General features: G+C 42.2%; 1 protein-coding gene across 1 annotated transcript in view; it reads left to right on the plus strand.

Annotated features, from left to right (window-relative positions):
- The first annotated feature begins 1,287 nt into the window (after positions 1 to 1,287).
- The window catches only part of RSPO3 (R-spondin 3), a 76,990-nt gene continuing 65,584 nt past the window's right edge, over positions 1,288 to 12,693 (plus strand). Inside the window, exon 1 of the mRNA XM_023230698.1 lies at positions 1,288 to 1,667. Coding sequence (XP_023086466.1) covers positions 1,571 to 1,667 — 97 coding nt within the window. The 5' untranslated portion in view covers positions 1,288 to 1,570. The remainder of the gene's footprint in view (positions 1,668 to 12,693) is intronic.

Here is a 12,693-nt window from a genome sequence, read left to right on the forward strand (position 1 = left end):
TATTCCCACTCTTCCAGATGAGATATCAAAATGTACAGCAGATCCTCTCAAGAACACTGGGAGACCGAGGGTGGGAGAGAAAGCTCCAAGGGGGGCGAGCTGACTATAGAGGGAATTGCTGAGAGGGAAAGGAATCTTCCAAAGCCACAGAAAAGGCTTGGTTTGTCACCAAAAAAAAAAAAAAAAAAAAAAAAAAAAAAAAAAAAAAAAAAAAAACCCGCAGCACAACTACATTTCCAATGGGAAGATCTTGAGCACACACACTTCTGGGTCCTCCCCGCTCAGAGCAGGTAAACCTCAGAGTAGCTGACCGGCAGCACCCACAGAGGTTCCTCCCGACCACCCGCCTGGCGACCAACTGCAGCCACTTTTATTGAAAGAGAGAGAGAGAGAGAGAGAAAGGGAGAAAGGGAGAAATAAAGAAAGGGAGAAAGGCAACAGAGGAGAAGGTCAGGAAAGCCGGGAACAAGTCAGCAGCCAGAAACTCTCCAGCGATCTGCCAAAGGGGGTAGTTGCGCGCCGGCGCTGAGAGTGGGGTGGGGGCGCCGGGACACAGGGGGGCAGGGGCGCACGGCCACCGACAGCCGGGTGCGCCTAGCTTGAGGCCGCGGAAAGAAGCCGAACTTGAACGGGTGGGGGGTCTTCGACCTCAACACTGCCTGCCAGCCCCAGTGCACCCAAGTCTCCCCACCGGAGTTGCCCTTCTGAGGGGCTGTTCGCACGCACTGCTTTTCCCATTCTCCTGGCTCGAGTTCTTCCGCCGTCACTGCAGTGTCCAGAGATGCTGCGCTGTAGACCCGGGACCCCTTAGGCGCCTCTTCCCGTCCCTCTGCCAAATCGCAACGCCTGTACTTTTCCAGCTCCCTCTTTCCCTCTTGAAATTGAAAGTTATTGAGGTCGCTCAGGGTTGTTGCTCCAGCAGTTTCCTTCCCCGCCCCCGAGCTCCCCCGCCCCCCAGAGCCATTCCCCCTCTTCTCCCCCTCCCTGCCCTCCTCTCCCTTCCCCCCTCTCCTCCTCCCCTATGTGGTGCTCCCGGGAGCCCAGCCCAACACTGGAGCGTCTCCTGCTCGCGCTCGCCAGAAGCAGCTCGGGGTCTCTCCGCCGCCCCTTGGCCATGGCCGCTGTGCCGACTGCGCCCGCTCCACTGCGCTCCCGGGGCCGCCGCCACTGCAGCCGCTGCCGCCGCAGCTTCTGAGCCCAAGGGGCCGCCGCTGCAGCCGCCGCCGCCGCTCGCCCGCCCGGATCCCGCCTGCGGCAGTTGCCGCACAACATGCTACCTGCGGCCGCCCCGGCGGCTCCTGGAACCCCGGTTCGCGGCGATGCCAGCCACCCCAGCGAAGCCGCCGCAGTTCAGTGCTTGGATAATTTGAAAGTACAATAGTTGGTTTCCCTGTCCACCCGCCCCGCTTCGCTTGCCATCACAGCACGCCTATCGGATGTGAGAGGAGAAGTCCCGCTGCTCGGGCACTCTCTATATACGCCTAACACCTACATATATTTTAAAAACATTAAATATAATTAACAATCAAAAGAAAAAGGAGAAAAGGAAGGGAAGCATTACCGGGTTACTATGCACTTGCGACTGATTTCTTGGTTTTTTATCATTTTGAACTTTATGGAATACATCGGCAGCCAAAACGCCTCCCGGGGAAGGCGCCAGCGAAGAAGTAAGTGCAGGGTTTTTTTACACGTTTGCTCCCTCCCGCCGCGTTCACCTGTCGGGTCGCTTTGCCTGTCCGGAGTCGGCTGCCAACGGCAGCGGTCCTCCTGCCCTGCGCCTCCCAGAGGAGATGCGGGTTTGGGCTCTGGGGGTATGGACGGCGTCTTTCACCCCCTCCTCTCGGCGCCACTGCCTCCCGCAGCATCCTAGCCCGTGCGAGGGGCGGGCGGACGCGGCGCTAAGGTGGCTCCCGCCCCCTGGTAACTTCAGGTTCGCGGGAAAGTTCGGTCCTGGGTTAGACTCGCACCCGGGATTTGTGCTTTCCTTTTGAGGATCGGACAAGGGTACCCAGCCCTAGGCAATTGGGACGCCCAGACGCAGGATGCCCCTGACTGCTGAGTAAATGCCGAGGGAGGCGCAGCCGCGGCACTCGCTCACCTCGCGCAACCTCCTGGTTCAGGGAGACCTTGGCTGGGCCCTTAGGCTGGACTCCGGTAGCCGAGCGCCCGCTACCCGGCCAGGAAGCCAGGGAGCGAGCGCCTGAGCAGCCGCATCCCCGACACGCACCAGCGGAGCCAAAGGGCGCGCAAGGCGCTGGGGTTCGTGTGTCTGCGCGTTTGCAGAGCTGCCGGACGTCCCACGCCCGAGGGTTGAAGACAGCAGAAACCCAGCTGTGGGGAGCCGGAGGTGCGGAGTTGACTGTCACATGTGAGCATCTGTACCATCTCTGGCCCTTTCAAGTGTGTCCCCTGAGACACACACGTACAGAGAGTGGGGTCCCCCTAAAGATTCGACTCCTCGCTGCCCTTAATGCTGTTATTTGAAAGGGTGGATTGTGGTGGCTTCTTAAGACAGTGCGGTAGCTGGAATTAAGCGGACACCACCAGGGCAGCCTCAGCTCGGGTTGGTCTGTCTGAAAGGTGGAATCTTCCCGAGATGAAGGGACAGATGCGAAGGTGTCACCTCTGCTCGCCCCAGGGCATCCTGGCGCCCTCGCTGCTCTAGTGTCTGTGTTTCCCTGGGGAGTCCTTTCTCAGATCGCAAAGCAGGGGTGACCCAGGCTCTATGGCTGGGGGCGCTGGTGGGGAGAGGGAGGAGGAAACCTCTCCTGGAGCTCGCGAAGGGCAGAAAGCGATGCTGCTGCTCTGGCCCCTCGCACCTCCGCGGCGTGCAGCCCATGCCCAGCGGCCCCACCTGGTTCCCCAAGGAGATCCCTCTCCCAGCGTCCCGCCCGGGAAGTCTTTCTGGGCAGGCGTCGGGGCAGCGCGGAGGACACAACACGGGCTTGTGTGAGATGGAAATTTAGTAATCAGTTCTCGGCCGCTGTTTGTCCCTGCCCTGCCCCTGGGCATGAGGGTCCCCTGAAAGCTCCCTTTGTATTGCTGGCCTCAGCCAGACAAGGTTTGATTCACCTGAAAATTGCCTTTAAAAAAGGTGGCAGGGCCAGAGCTACAGGGGCCCTGGCCGGGCCTCACCGCCTTTAGGATCGCCTAGCAGGAGGCAGGAGAACCCAAACTAAATATGTCAGGGCATTCGATTTATTATTCTTGGCCTCCAAATGGTGTGTACTCTGGTAACTCCCCACCCACTCTTTCATTCCGGCCAGGACGCGGAAGGGGCTGCCTGGGGCTCAGCGGTGTCCACGCGCCTGGCGGTCCCCGCCTCCTCTCCTCCCAGGGTCTGACCTGGAGAATTGAGTCTCGGGGTCAGTGGGCATAGAAAGCCCAAGCTGAAACGCAGCCCACTCTGTTTTCCATCCGCTCTTCCAGCCCGTGCCCATTGGGCGTCCCAGAGCACGCTCCCTCCTTTAGCTCCACCGAGGACCCCCGGGCTGGGAGCCACACACTTGCCAAGGAGGGACAGGGTACTGAGTGTCAGAGGCGTCTCGCTTTGCAGTTTTGGGGCCCCTGATTCCGAAGGAAGAAACAGGAAAGAAAGCTTGTAGTCCATTTGTGCCCACCTCCCCCAGCGAGGACCACGGGGCAGGCAGCTTTCCCGGGGCGCTGTCTCAGGCAGCTTTCCCGGGGCGCAGTCTCAGGGAGCTGTGGAATGATGCACCTCTAGGTTGGGCCGAGAGGAGTCAAAGGCAAACAGCTTTTCGACCTGCCTTAATCATCTCAAGGCCAAGTCAAAGGCGACCTCTGTTTGTGTTGCGGGAATGAGAGAGAGAATGGGTGGAACTGGGTTGCAATTCCAGTTACTCTGTGGGAGTGGGACTGGCAGACAGCTCCCGCAGCGATGCTCTTGCTCCTTCGCACTTGAGTCTGCGTTTGCGGCTTGGTTTGCTGGTGCAATCCTGGTAGAGGGGCGACCCCTTGCGTCCTCGGAGGAGACCGACTAGACTCTCGGCAGGTGCAGTATGACTTAAATGAGGAAGGAGCGGAGGGTAGAGCCGTCCTCTTTAAATGCCCAGAAACTCAAGGTCAAACTGCATATGCACAAACTCAGATATAGCGTTTGTTTTGAAATCTCTGGGGAAGAATAAACGAATAAAAACACTCAATGCACGTTCCTGTTTCTCAGGTAAGGACTAGGAAACGTTTTTAAAACGAAAACATGTGGTCAAACGTGTTTTCAAAAGAGGCTGGCTATCCTAACTGTTTCTTCAAGAGACAATTAAGTGACTATTTAAGGAATCTCTTGGCCTGTAGTTAAATAGTTTCAATTTCCTAAGCTTAAAATCATCAGTAAAGATATGACAGGTAGAAAATTAAGGTGTTAATAACTGTTTTAAAAAAAAAAATTAGTGGTCTCTCTTGATTGTTTTAATAGGAAAGTTTTTTGTAAACAAGAACATTCATTTGAAGTGTTAAATATTGTCATGTCCAAAGAACCATGCATTATCCTTGGAAATAGCAAATAAAGCCGTATCAGTATTCTCCTGTTTCCCTAAAACAACTGTAATCCCATTTGTCTCTACTTTGATACAAATACTGATCCTAGTTATTACAAACTATTGTTTCTTCTCATAAAAGAAACAATGTTTTAAAACAAGACTCTTGTACTTTAAAATGTCTATTTAGTTATGGGTGAATAAATACACAATAAATTTTTATCTATTTGAATTGGTATACAGCTCTTAAAAAGGACTCAACCTTTGAATTCCAGATTGTGTGCTAATAACATTAAGAAGCACTTGTTTTTGCCACAATGATAGCCGCAATATCTTAGTGAGGCCTCACATTTTCACTTGGATTAGTTATTTAGGCCCTGAAAAAGACACTGAAGTGTAGAGGCAGGTACAATTTATCTTCCCATCTTACAAAGAAAAGGCCTGAGAACTAGAGGCTCAGCAACCTACATAATGCCATATATCTAACAAGTGGAACTTGTCTCCTGCCATGAATCTCACAGTTATGTACACATGTATTCTATATTCTGGTCACAGAGAAGATATTAGGCTTATTAAGAAATAAATTAGATGGTCTCAAGGCCATGATTTATTCAATAGGTTTAGAAAATAAACTGCTCTCCTTGAGTGGAAATTTTTGAACTGATATTATTATTTATTATACAATGGTGATCAATGTCAAATAATTAAATACCTAATAGTAAAGCTTCCTAAATAGTACATATTATTTGATCATCTAGAAGATATTGTAGGATTATATTATGCCAGAAGGTTGTTAGAAACATCAGATGGAATTTAGCATCCTTTTTATTTGATGCCATCTAGTAGCTGCGTTTTAATTGTTCAGACTTTAGATAAATGCAAGTTTTGAAAAGCTATTATATTCATAATAATTTAAAAGCATTCATTGCACAATCTATAAAATGTCACAAGTCTTTCATAAAGAAGTCTGAAGAAAGAAAGAAAGAATACAAAGGAAATAATTTTCATGGTAACAAAATAAAAACAGACTATTGGAATGTACTGGTCATTGCCCATGACATTGTTTCAGATGTTGAGCCAGTCTTTGAAATTGTGACACACTCTTTGTGATTATGTTGTGAATCCTGGAAAATAACAAGTTAACTGATAAAATAGAAAAAAACTTTAATTCTACTATACATTTTGTAATATTAATTTTAAATGAAAGTTTGGTTTGGATATTGACTACAATGTATTTTTCACACTTGTCTACATTTGTCATCAGTCTACCTTATTTTTGAGAGTAGCAGTGTTTTAAAGATAGAGATATGAGTAGAATTTGCTAAAGAAAGTGTATTCTTTGATACATCATGTAATAGCTGTATAAATCAAGACAAATGCAAACTCATGTGCAGTAATGGTAACATCTAAATGCAAGGAAAAATGTCTTTGTGAATTCAAATTTAATCATCATTACATTGTGAGGGCTGTTTCTCAAAATATCCCATGGTGATACTATTTTAATTCTCTGTTTATTACTTGAATAGAAGTATTTTAACAAGAATGTTAGAAATGATCATTTTAAAGCATTATCTTTTTAGCCCCAAGTTATTCAAGTAATGAGAATACAAGAATGAGTATGAAATTGATTTAATGTTATTTCAATATTCCTTTAAACATGAAATGTGAAGAGTATTTGAACTTGTAAGTAGATAAGCTTTGCTAAGTCATTTCTCCATTAAATAATTCCCTGGCATTTAATATTGTACAAATTAGGTCCCCAGAAAGCAATGAATGGAAATTACAACGTGTAGTAAAATTTTATTTTCAAGTTATTTGGGGAAACCCTTGCTGCAAAATGAATTTATTAGACATCTGATTATTTTAGTTGATTTGAATCTGGACAGAGGTCTCCAGATTGCTACTAAATGTCTAAAATATTTTCTAGTTAAATGGTTAATCTTTTCTTAGTTGTAATACTTCTTTTGAATCCTATGTAATGTTGGCAGAGTACTATATAGAGTTGTCAGAGCCCTATGTAGAGTTAAGACCAAAAAACACCTCCGCAACTCTAAGAATGAGATAGCAAACAATAAAACTATTCTTGATATGCTGATTTACCAAATTATCTTTTCCCCTTTGTCTCCATCCAAATGTTTCATTTTGGACATGTCTTGATCTCTCTCTTCCTACTTCTTCACTATTCATTCACATATCCCATCCCCACCCCAAAAAATTCTTTTCCAAGTAGTGAATTCTTGAAATGCCATCAGAGTGGATATTGTGTTTCATGAAATGTAAGAAAAAACTTTGGTAACCATTAGGAAAACATCATTCAGTTTTAAGAGCACGGTAAGGATCGTGCAAGACAGTGTGTTGAAATTATGTGTTTAACTTGGTTAGGACTATTTCTTCTAACAGTGCATTCTGTGCTGGCTTTTTTTTTTTTTAGAATAATAATTTGAAAAAATGTTGCATCATAAATTGCATAGGTTTTTTTTTTGTTTGTTTGTTTGTTTCTTGCTTGGCCTTTGATTTTAAGGGAAAATGTAGATTGCTTTCTTAATTAGAGATTTTTCTCAGGGTTTCACATGGTTGAATTATCTTAAAATTTGATGTCTGTTTGATAACCTAGTAAATTTGAAATGCTTTGCAACTATAACTAAACACATGAAGTATACCATATACATATGTAAAAGGTGTTAGCCATCTTTTCTCTTTCTCCAATTCTGCCCATCAGATCTTTCCATTTAGGAATATTGCTGACATTCTGATTAAAGTAGTCATCCAGCAATAGTGAAAAGAATGGGGTGTTCCATTCTCAAAGACTTATGGGGGTGCTGGGAATGCTAAATATCTAAATGTCATCGATTGCTAAGAATCCCATTTTCTGCTCTAAAGTTTCAATAACATGGATCTTTTAAGCAAAACACCTGAATTCTTTTCACATTTGAACTCTTTGAATAATTTTTAAATTTTATTTTTAAAAAACAGGATTGCAGGTGCCTCTGATAAGAGCATTTCTGCTTCATTTGTCATCTCAGCAAGGGACCTAGGTGCTATCTGCTGTAGCTAAAATTTTTCTTGAATTTTTTTAGAGAAAATTCATTGGTACTAAAGAATATGATTGTCCAATTAAATAAATATTTAATGGCTTTTAACTGTCCTTATGTTTTATGCAAACATCTAATCTACTCTTCAAAACACTGCCTTATTAATGTTTCATCTGACCTTTAGAATTTAATTAATTGCAAATATCATAAGTTTGTGGTAGAATCTGAGAAGGAAGGCTCCTTAGTGTATGTTGAGAAAAGGTAGACTGAGAAGTTGAAGACCTGGGTTCTAGATCCAGCATTACTGCTGATGCCTGAATAACCCAAGAAAGTCCTTTTACTATACCAAGCTGAAGCTTTTCATCTGCAAAATGAGGAGGTGGATCCAAAACTTAGATCTAGTGATCCCTATGGTCTTCACAACATTTAATCTTTGGTAAGAGAATATAAGTCACAACTAGGGAGTTAAATAATAACTTAATCAACTAAATTTAACAGATAACGATTGAGTACAAACAAAGATAAACATTCATTTGGTATAAGTAAATTCATCACATAAAGGTTAATGAGTAAGTGATCAATGTGGATAATGAATTAATTATAATATACCTCATTATTCACATTTTGTTGTTGTCTGAAAACCATAGTTACAGCAATAATCAGCATACTCAGTCTATAGCAGGTCCATCTTGTCCTTAGGTTCAGGATTAGGGAGCTGGAATGGAGTACTGACTCAAGGGTCACTTCAGAGCTTCCCTAGCATGGCAGGCTTTCAGAGGTGGCCTGTAATGATGAGGAAGAGATGATTACAATAGTCCAAGTTTAAGAAAATAAGGCCCTATGCTACAACAGTGAATGATTGCACAGGAGAGCATATACAGCAGATAATTTCTTTTAACCAAATCAGTAGTTCTTGGCAATTAATTGGATATGAAAGGGAAAGAGATACAGGCTCATATTTGGCAATAAACTTTGGAGTGTAAGGACCCAGGTCTGGGTGAATGGAAAAATAATGACGATCAACAAAAAGAAAAATAGGAGAGGCCGGTCTTGTTGGAAATCTGTTTCTCTTCTGAGGAGCCAGGAGGACGTTTAGGAACTCAAAACTCCAAACACCTGGGATTAGAGTATTAGGGCTGAACACAAGTATTTTAGAGTCTCTCACATAAAAATGATGTTTATTATTATCAAAAGTGTGTGCTCTCCTACTGATATAGGGGTATAAAAAATGTGTGCTGTGCTGATAGTGAGACTCACTCTTCTTGGTAATGTCAAAATAAGATTAATTACATTTAGGTACCTTGTTTAAGTAGTTTAATATATCATTTTCAACTGTGGTTTCTAATGGTTTTTTAAATAATATTCTCTGTGTTACATAAGAGGATGGTCACTGGTATCATGAGCTGTAGTTGTTGTTGCCAAATCTTGCAGCTGAAAATTATACTGAGAAGTCTTCTTACCTGTGGAACTTTGCCACAGGTCATAAGGAGACCTGGAAAACTATGATAATGAAAGGCAAGTTTACATAAGGTATAAAAGTAAAATTTTGAACCATTGAATTTGGATCCGGTATCTGTTCATCACAGTAGCGTTCTATTTTTAAGTAGATTTCTCTACAAAGTGTGCTCTCTTAATATAAGAGAATCTCTGGAAGGGATAAAACTTGAAAGAATCCAGTCCATCTAAACAGTGTGGGATCACTTCTACAACATTCCCACTGAGTAATTGTCTAGCCTCAGTAACAGTCAGCCCCCTAAGCTCTCCCCCCTTTTCCTCCTATTTTTAGGGCTTTGTATAAGAAGCAGTTTATTCTACTAGTCCTCCTCTGAGCACTTGGCATGGGCATAGGATTAGATCTAGTTACCTTAAAACACCTTTCTAAAATGAACACACAGTAATGCAATGTGCTATATTCACTCCCAAAAATTGTCCTTAGAAAACTAGCTGGTAAGCATATTTATAATTATACCCCAATACAAAGCACATTCCTGAGAGTAAGTGGTAAAGCAGCCCCCATTTTATAACCACATAATACAAACCACTACCACACAATATAAAATAACAGAATTTGTGAGCTGCTTATTTTAGAACACTGTTTTCTTAACATATGCTCAATAAGTTGGTAAGAAAAAGAGCAGTCCTTTCTCATTGTTTTGTTCCCTTGTTCTACAAAGATAAATCAAAGGTAAGAACACTGTCATCTCAACAAAGACTGTCATATATACCAGGGAAATATCAATCACATTTTGCCAAGAATGAATAATATGCCAAAGTATGCGTAAATGTTACATGGCAAACAGCAGCTTTTTAGCTCTCAGAGCCACTGTTATATTTATATGCATCTTATCTTAATATGCATGTATACTTACTAAAGTGAATATTATGCTAATAGTTATTACTCAATAGCTCCCATGTTGTAATCACCAGTAAGTGCCAGACCCTTTGCTTGATGCTTTTGCAAAAATTATCTCATTTGATCTTCATATCCACCTGTAAGGAATGTGCCAATAGTCCCACTTTTGTTGATCACTCAAGGAAGTGAGGAGGACCTCAGATTCCAATCTAGGCTTGACTCCAAAGCCAAGGTCCTTCTTTGACTCTTCACTCCACCTTAACTATTAGGGTTGGTACTTGAGGCATTCATGGTGCATTTTCTAAATTCACCTCACTTTTTCTTTCTCTTACTCTCTTCTTTCCTCCTTCTCTCTTTATCATCATTTAACAAACCATAAGTCTTTTTTCAAACATTTTTCAAACATTTACTGTAAGGGTTGCTTCTGATATTCAAGTACCCTCCTCTACCTCGCTTTCTTTCCTTTACCCTTTGTCCTCTTTCTTTAAACCTGTCTTATTGATGGCTTTTAAACATAAAAATTTGCTGATTTTTTTCATTAAAAACAATGGGATTGCACAGTTTATATGAAAGACTCTATGATTATTATTTCCATCTATGGTGTGTGTAACCAAGAAAAGATTAATGTAGGCATGAGGATGTGGGAAAAGTCTATAATTTTGCAGTTAAAAATCAGAATCCTTCTATGTAATTTACAACCACAATAGATATTTTACTGGCTAGTTATTGTTATCCAAAAAAAGTTATCTTTATGGCACTTCATAAAGTCTGTTATTTATATTACTTTTACCATGAGCATTAACAGTAACCTCCACTCTGAATTCTTGCTTTATGGGTCTTCATACAATGATTTTCAGCCCTGAGTTCACATTAGACTCTCCTGGGGATCTTTAAAAAGATACTAATGCCCAGACTCCACCCCCTTACAAATGAAACAATCTTTGGGGATGGGACCTGAATATCTGTATTTATTAAAGTAGTTCTGGTGATTCTAATGTGCAGCCAAGATGGAGAAATATTGTAAGAGCCTTAATTCAGGAATCACTATTGCAGCTAAGCAACCATTGAAAACCATGCCAGTTTTAGGAAGGCTAGATGGACAAAATAGATGTATGTGGAGTGTGATTACAAATGAGATAGATGTCATTTGAACAAATAGTAGTGTAAAATATAAAGTGTTCTGATGTTATTGATCAATACTTTATTGATCTGTATTGTTGATCAAGAGTGTTATTAAACTTGTAGCCCTGATTGGTACAGACAAGACTGTCTGATAGAGAATTATCTCAGTCAAAAGAACAGAGCAAAATGCACACAGTAGGACACACTAGTGAATGTAACAGATGCTGACTTCATAAAATAAAAACACAGCTACTAGGAGAGGTACAAACCATGGGGGAGTGTGCTTGCTGCTAAGCTATACTGTGTGGGGGGGGTATAAATAGGACAGTTGTAGAAAATGGGTATCAGCCATACTCAACTTTTTTTTCAAAGCTACTTAATAATAAACAACTGTTTTTATGTCTTACCAGATGACTGCTAATGTGCTCTAGAGTCCTCCTTGTTTTTAGGGAAAACTTAATGGTTAGGAAATGCCTAATAACAAATAAATGTCCTTTTCTTTTATAGTTTCTACAGTTCCTGACTCACTTTAGATTGACTACTGGTGATCAGTAAAACGACTATAAATAGCATAGTTTTAACCCTACCTTAATGGGTTCTGTTTTGCAGTAGGTCATTTATTCATGAACTTACCATTTCTACTTCACTCCTAATGTGCTCTTCTTTGGGTAGTTATCTCCATTAAATCTTGTTTATGAGTCTTTTTTAGTCCATGAAGGATTTTCAAATCTTGCCATAAACTGGGGAAAGCTCCATGTAAAAGTGGGGTGGAAGTCTGGGCTTCCTGACAGACTTAATCCTGCTAGTTAAGGGGGCTCTTTGGGATAATATGGGTTCCAATGAGTCACTAGGCCAAATCCCAATAACCGCAATTGCCAAAAGTAATTAGACTGAAGAAAGCCAGGCTCCTTGGGAGGAAGGTCATCACAGCAAGCTTTAGCCATTGCTCCAATGTCAGACCTAGTTACTTGTCCCTTAGGATGGGGAGCAATCATGAGTTCCAGATAGTAGGAAATATACCAGAAAACAATGCTTTTTTCACTAATTTTTTTCTCAATAGGTTATTTACCCTAAGCATGCAAGAGATGGAAATACGTCATCAGTATGTGCAGTTTATGTCACTATCCTCATAAACCACCTTGTTTGCCTGTGTGAATGTACAGGCCCACAAAGAGAACTCCTGATTCATCACTGCAAGTTCTCCTCCTCCCTTCCTGAGTAGATAAAGAACTCAAAGAATTTAATCTAAGTTCATAAAAGAAGGTGTCTGACTAGCATGGAAATGGAAGGGAAGGAATTCTTGTAAACATCCTTAGGTCAACTTAAATATCATATTATTGAAGTAACATTTGGCAACAAGAAAATGGTAATGCATTATATCAGGCAAGCAATTCTAAAATATCTGGAGCTAGAACAAACTTATGATTTCTTGTACTGAAAACAATTCACTTTAGAAACATGCTGATGTAAGTATCTAAGTAGAAATGATCAACAAGTAAGTGGTGCTATAATTCCAAGCTTTCAATATTTGAGAAATTAAAAGATTGTTAAACCTTTCCCTAGGAAAATACTCAAGTAGCACAAAAGTATTCTTGCTCAATAGCCAAAGTAAAAGTTTGCCTTTGAAACCATTGGCTTGGATACCCAGAAAACATACTCCATCACTTCATGTGATGGATCTTTAATTGAACAA

Source organism: Piliocolobus tephrosceles, chromosome 5 (genome assembly GCF_002776525.5).
Source record: "Piliocolobus tephrosceles isolate RC106 chromosome 5, ASM277652v3, whole genome shotgun sequence".
Lineage (NCBI taxonomy): Eukaryota > Metazoa > Chordata > Mammalia > Primates > Cercopithecidae > Piliocolobus > Piliocolobus tephrosceles.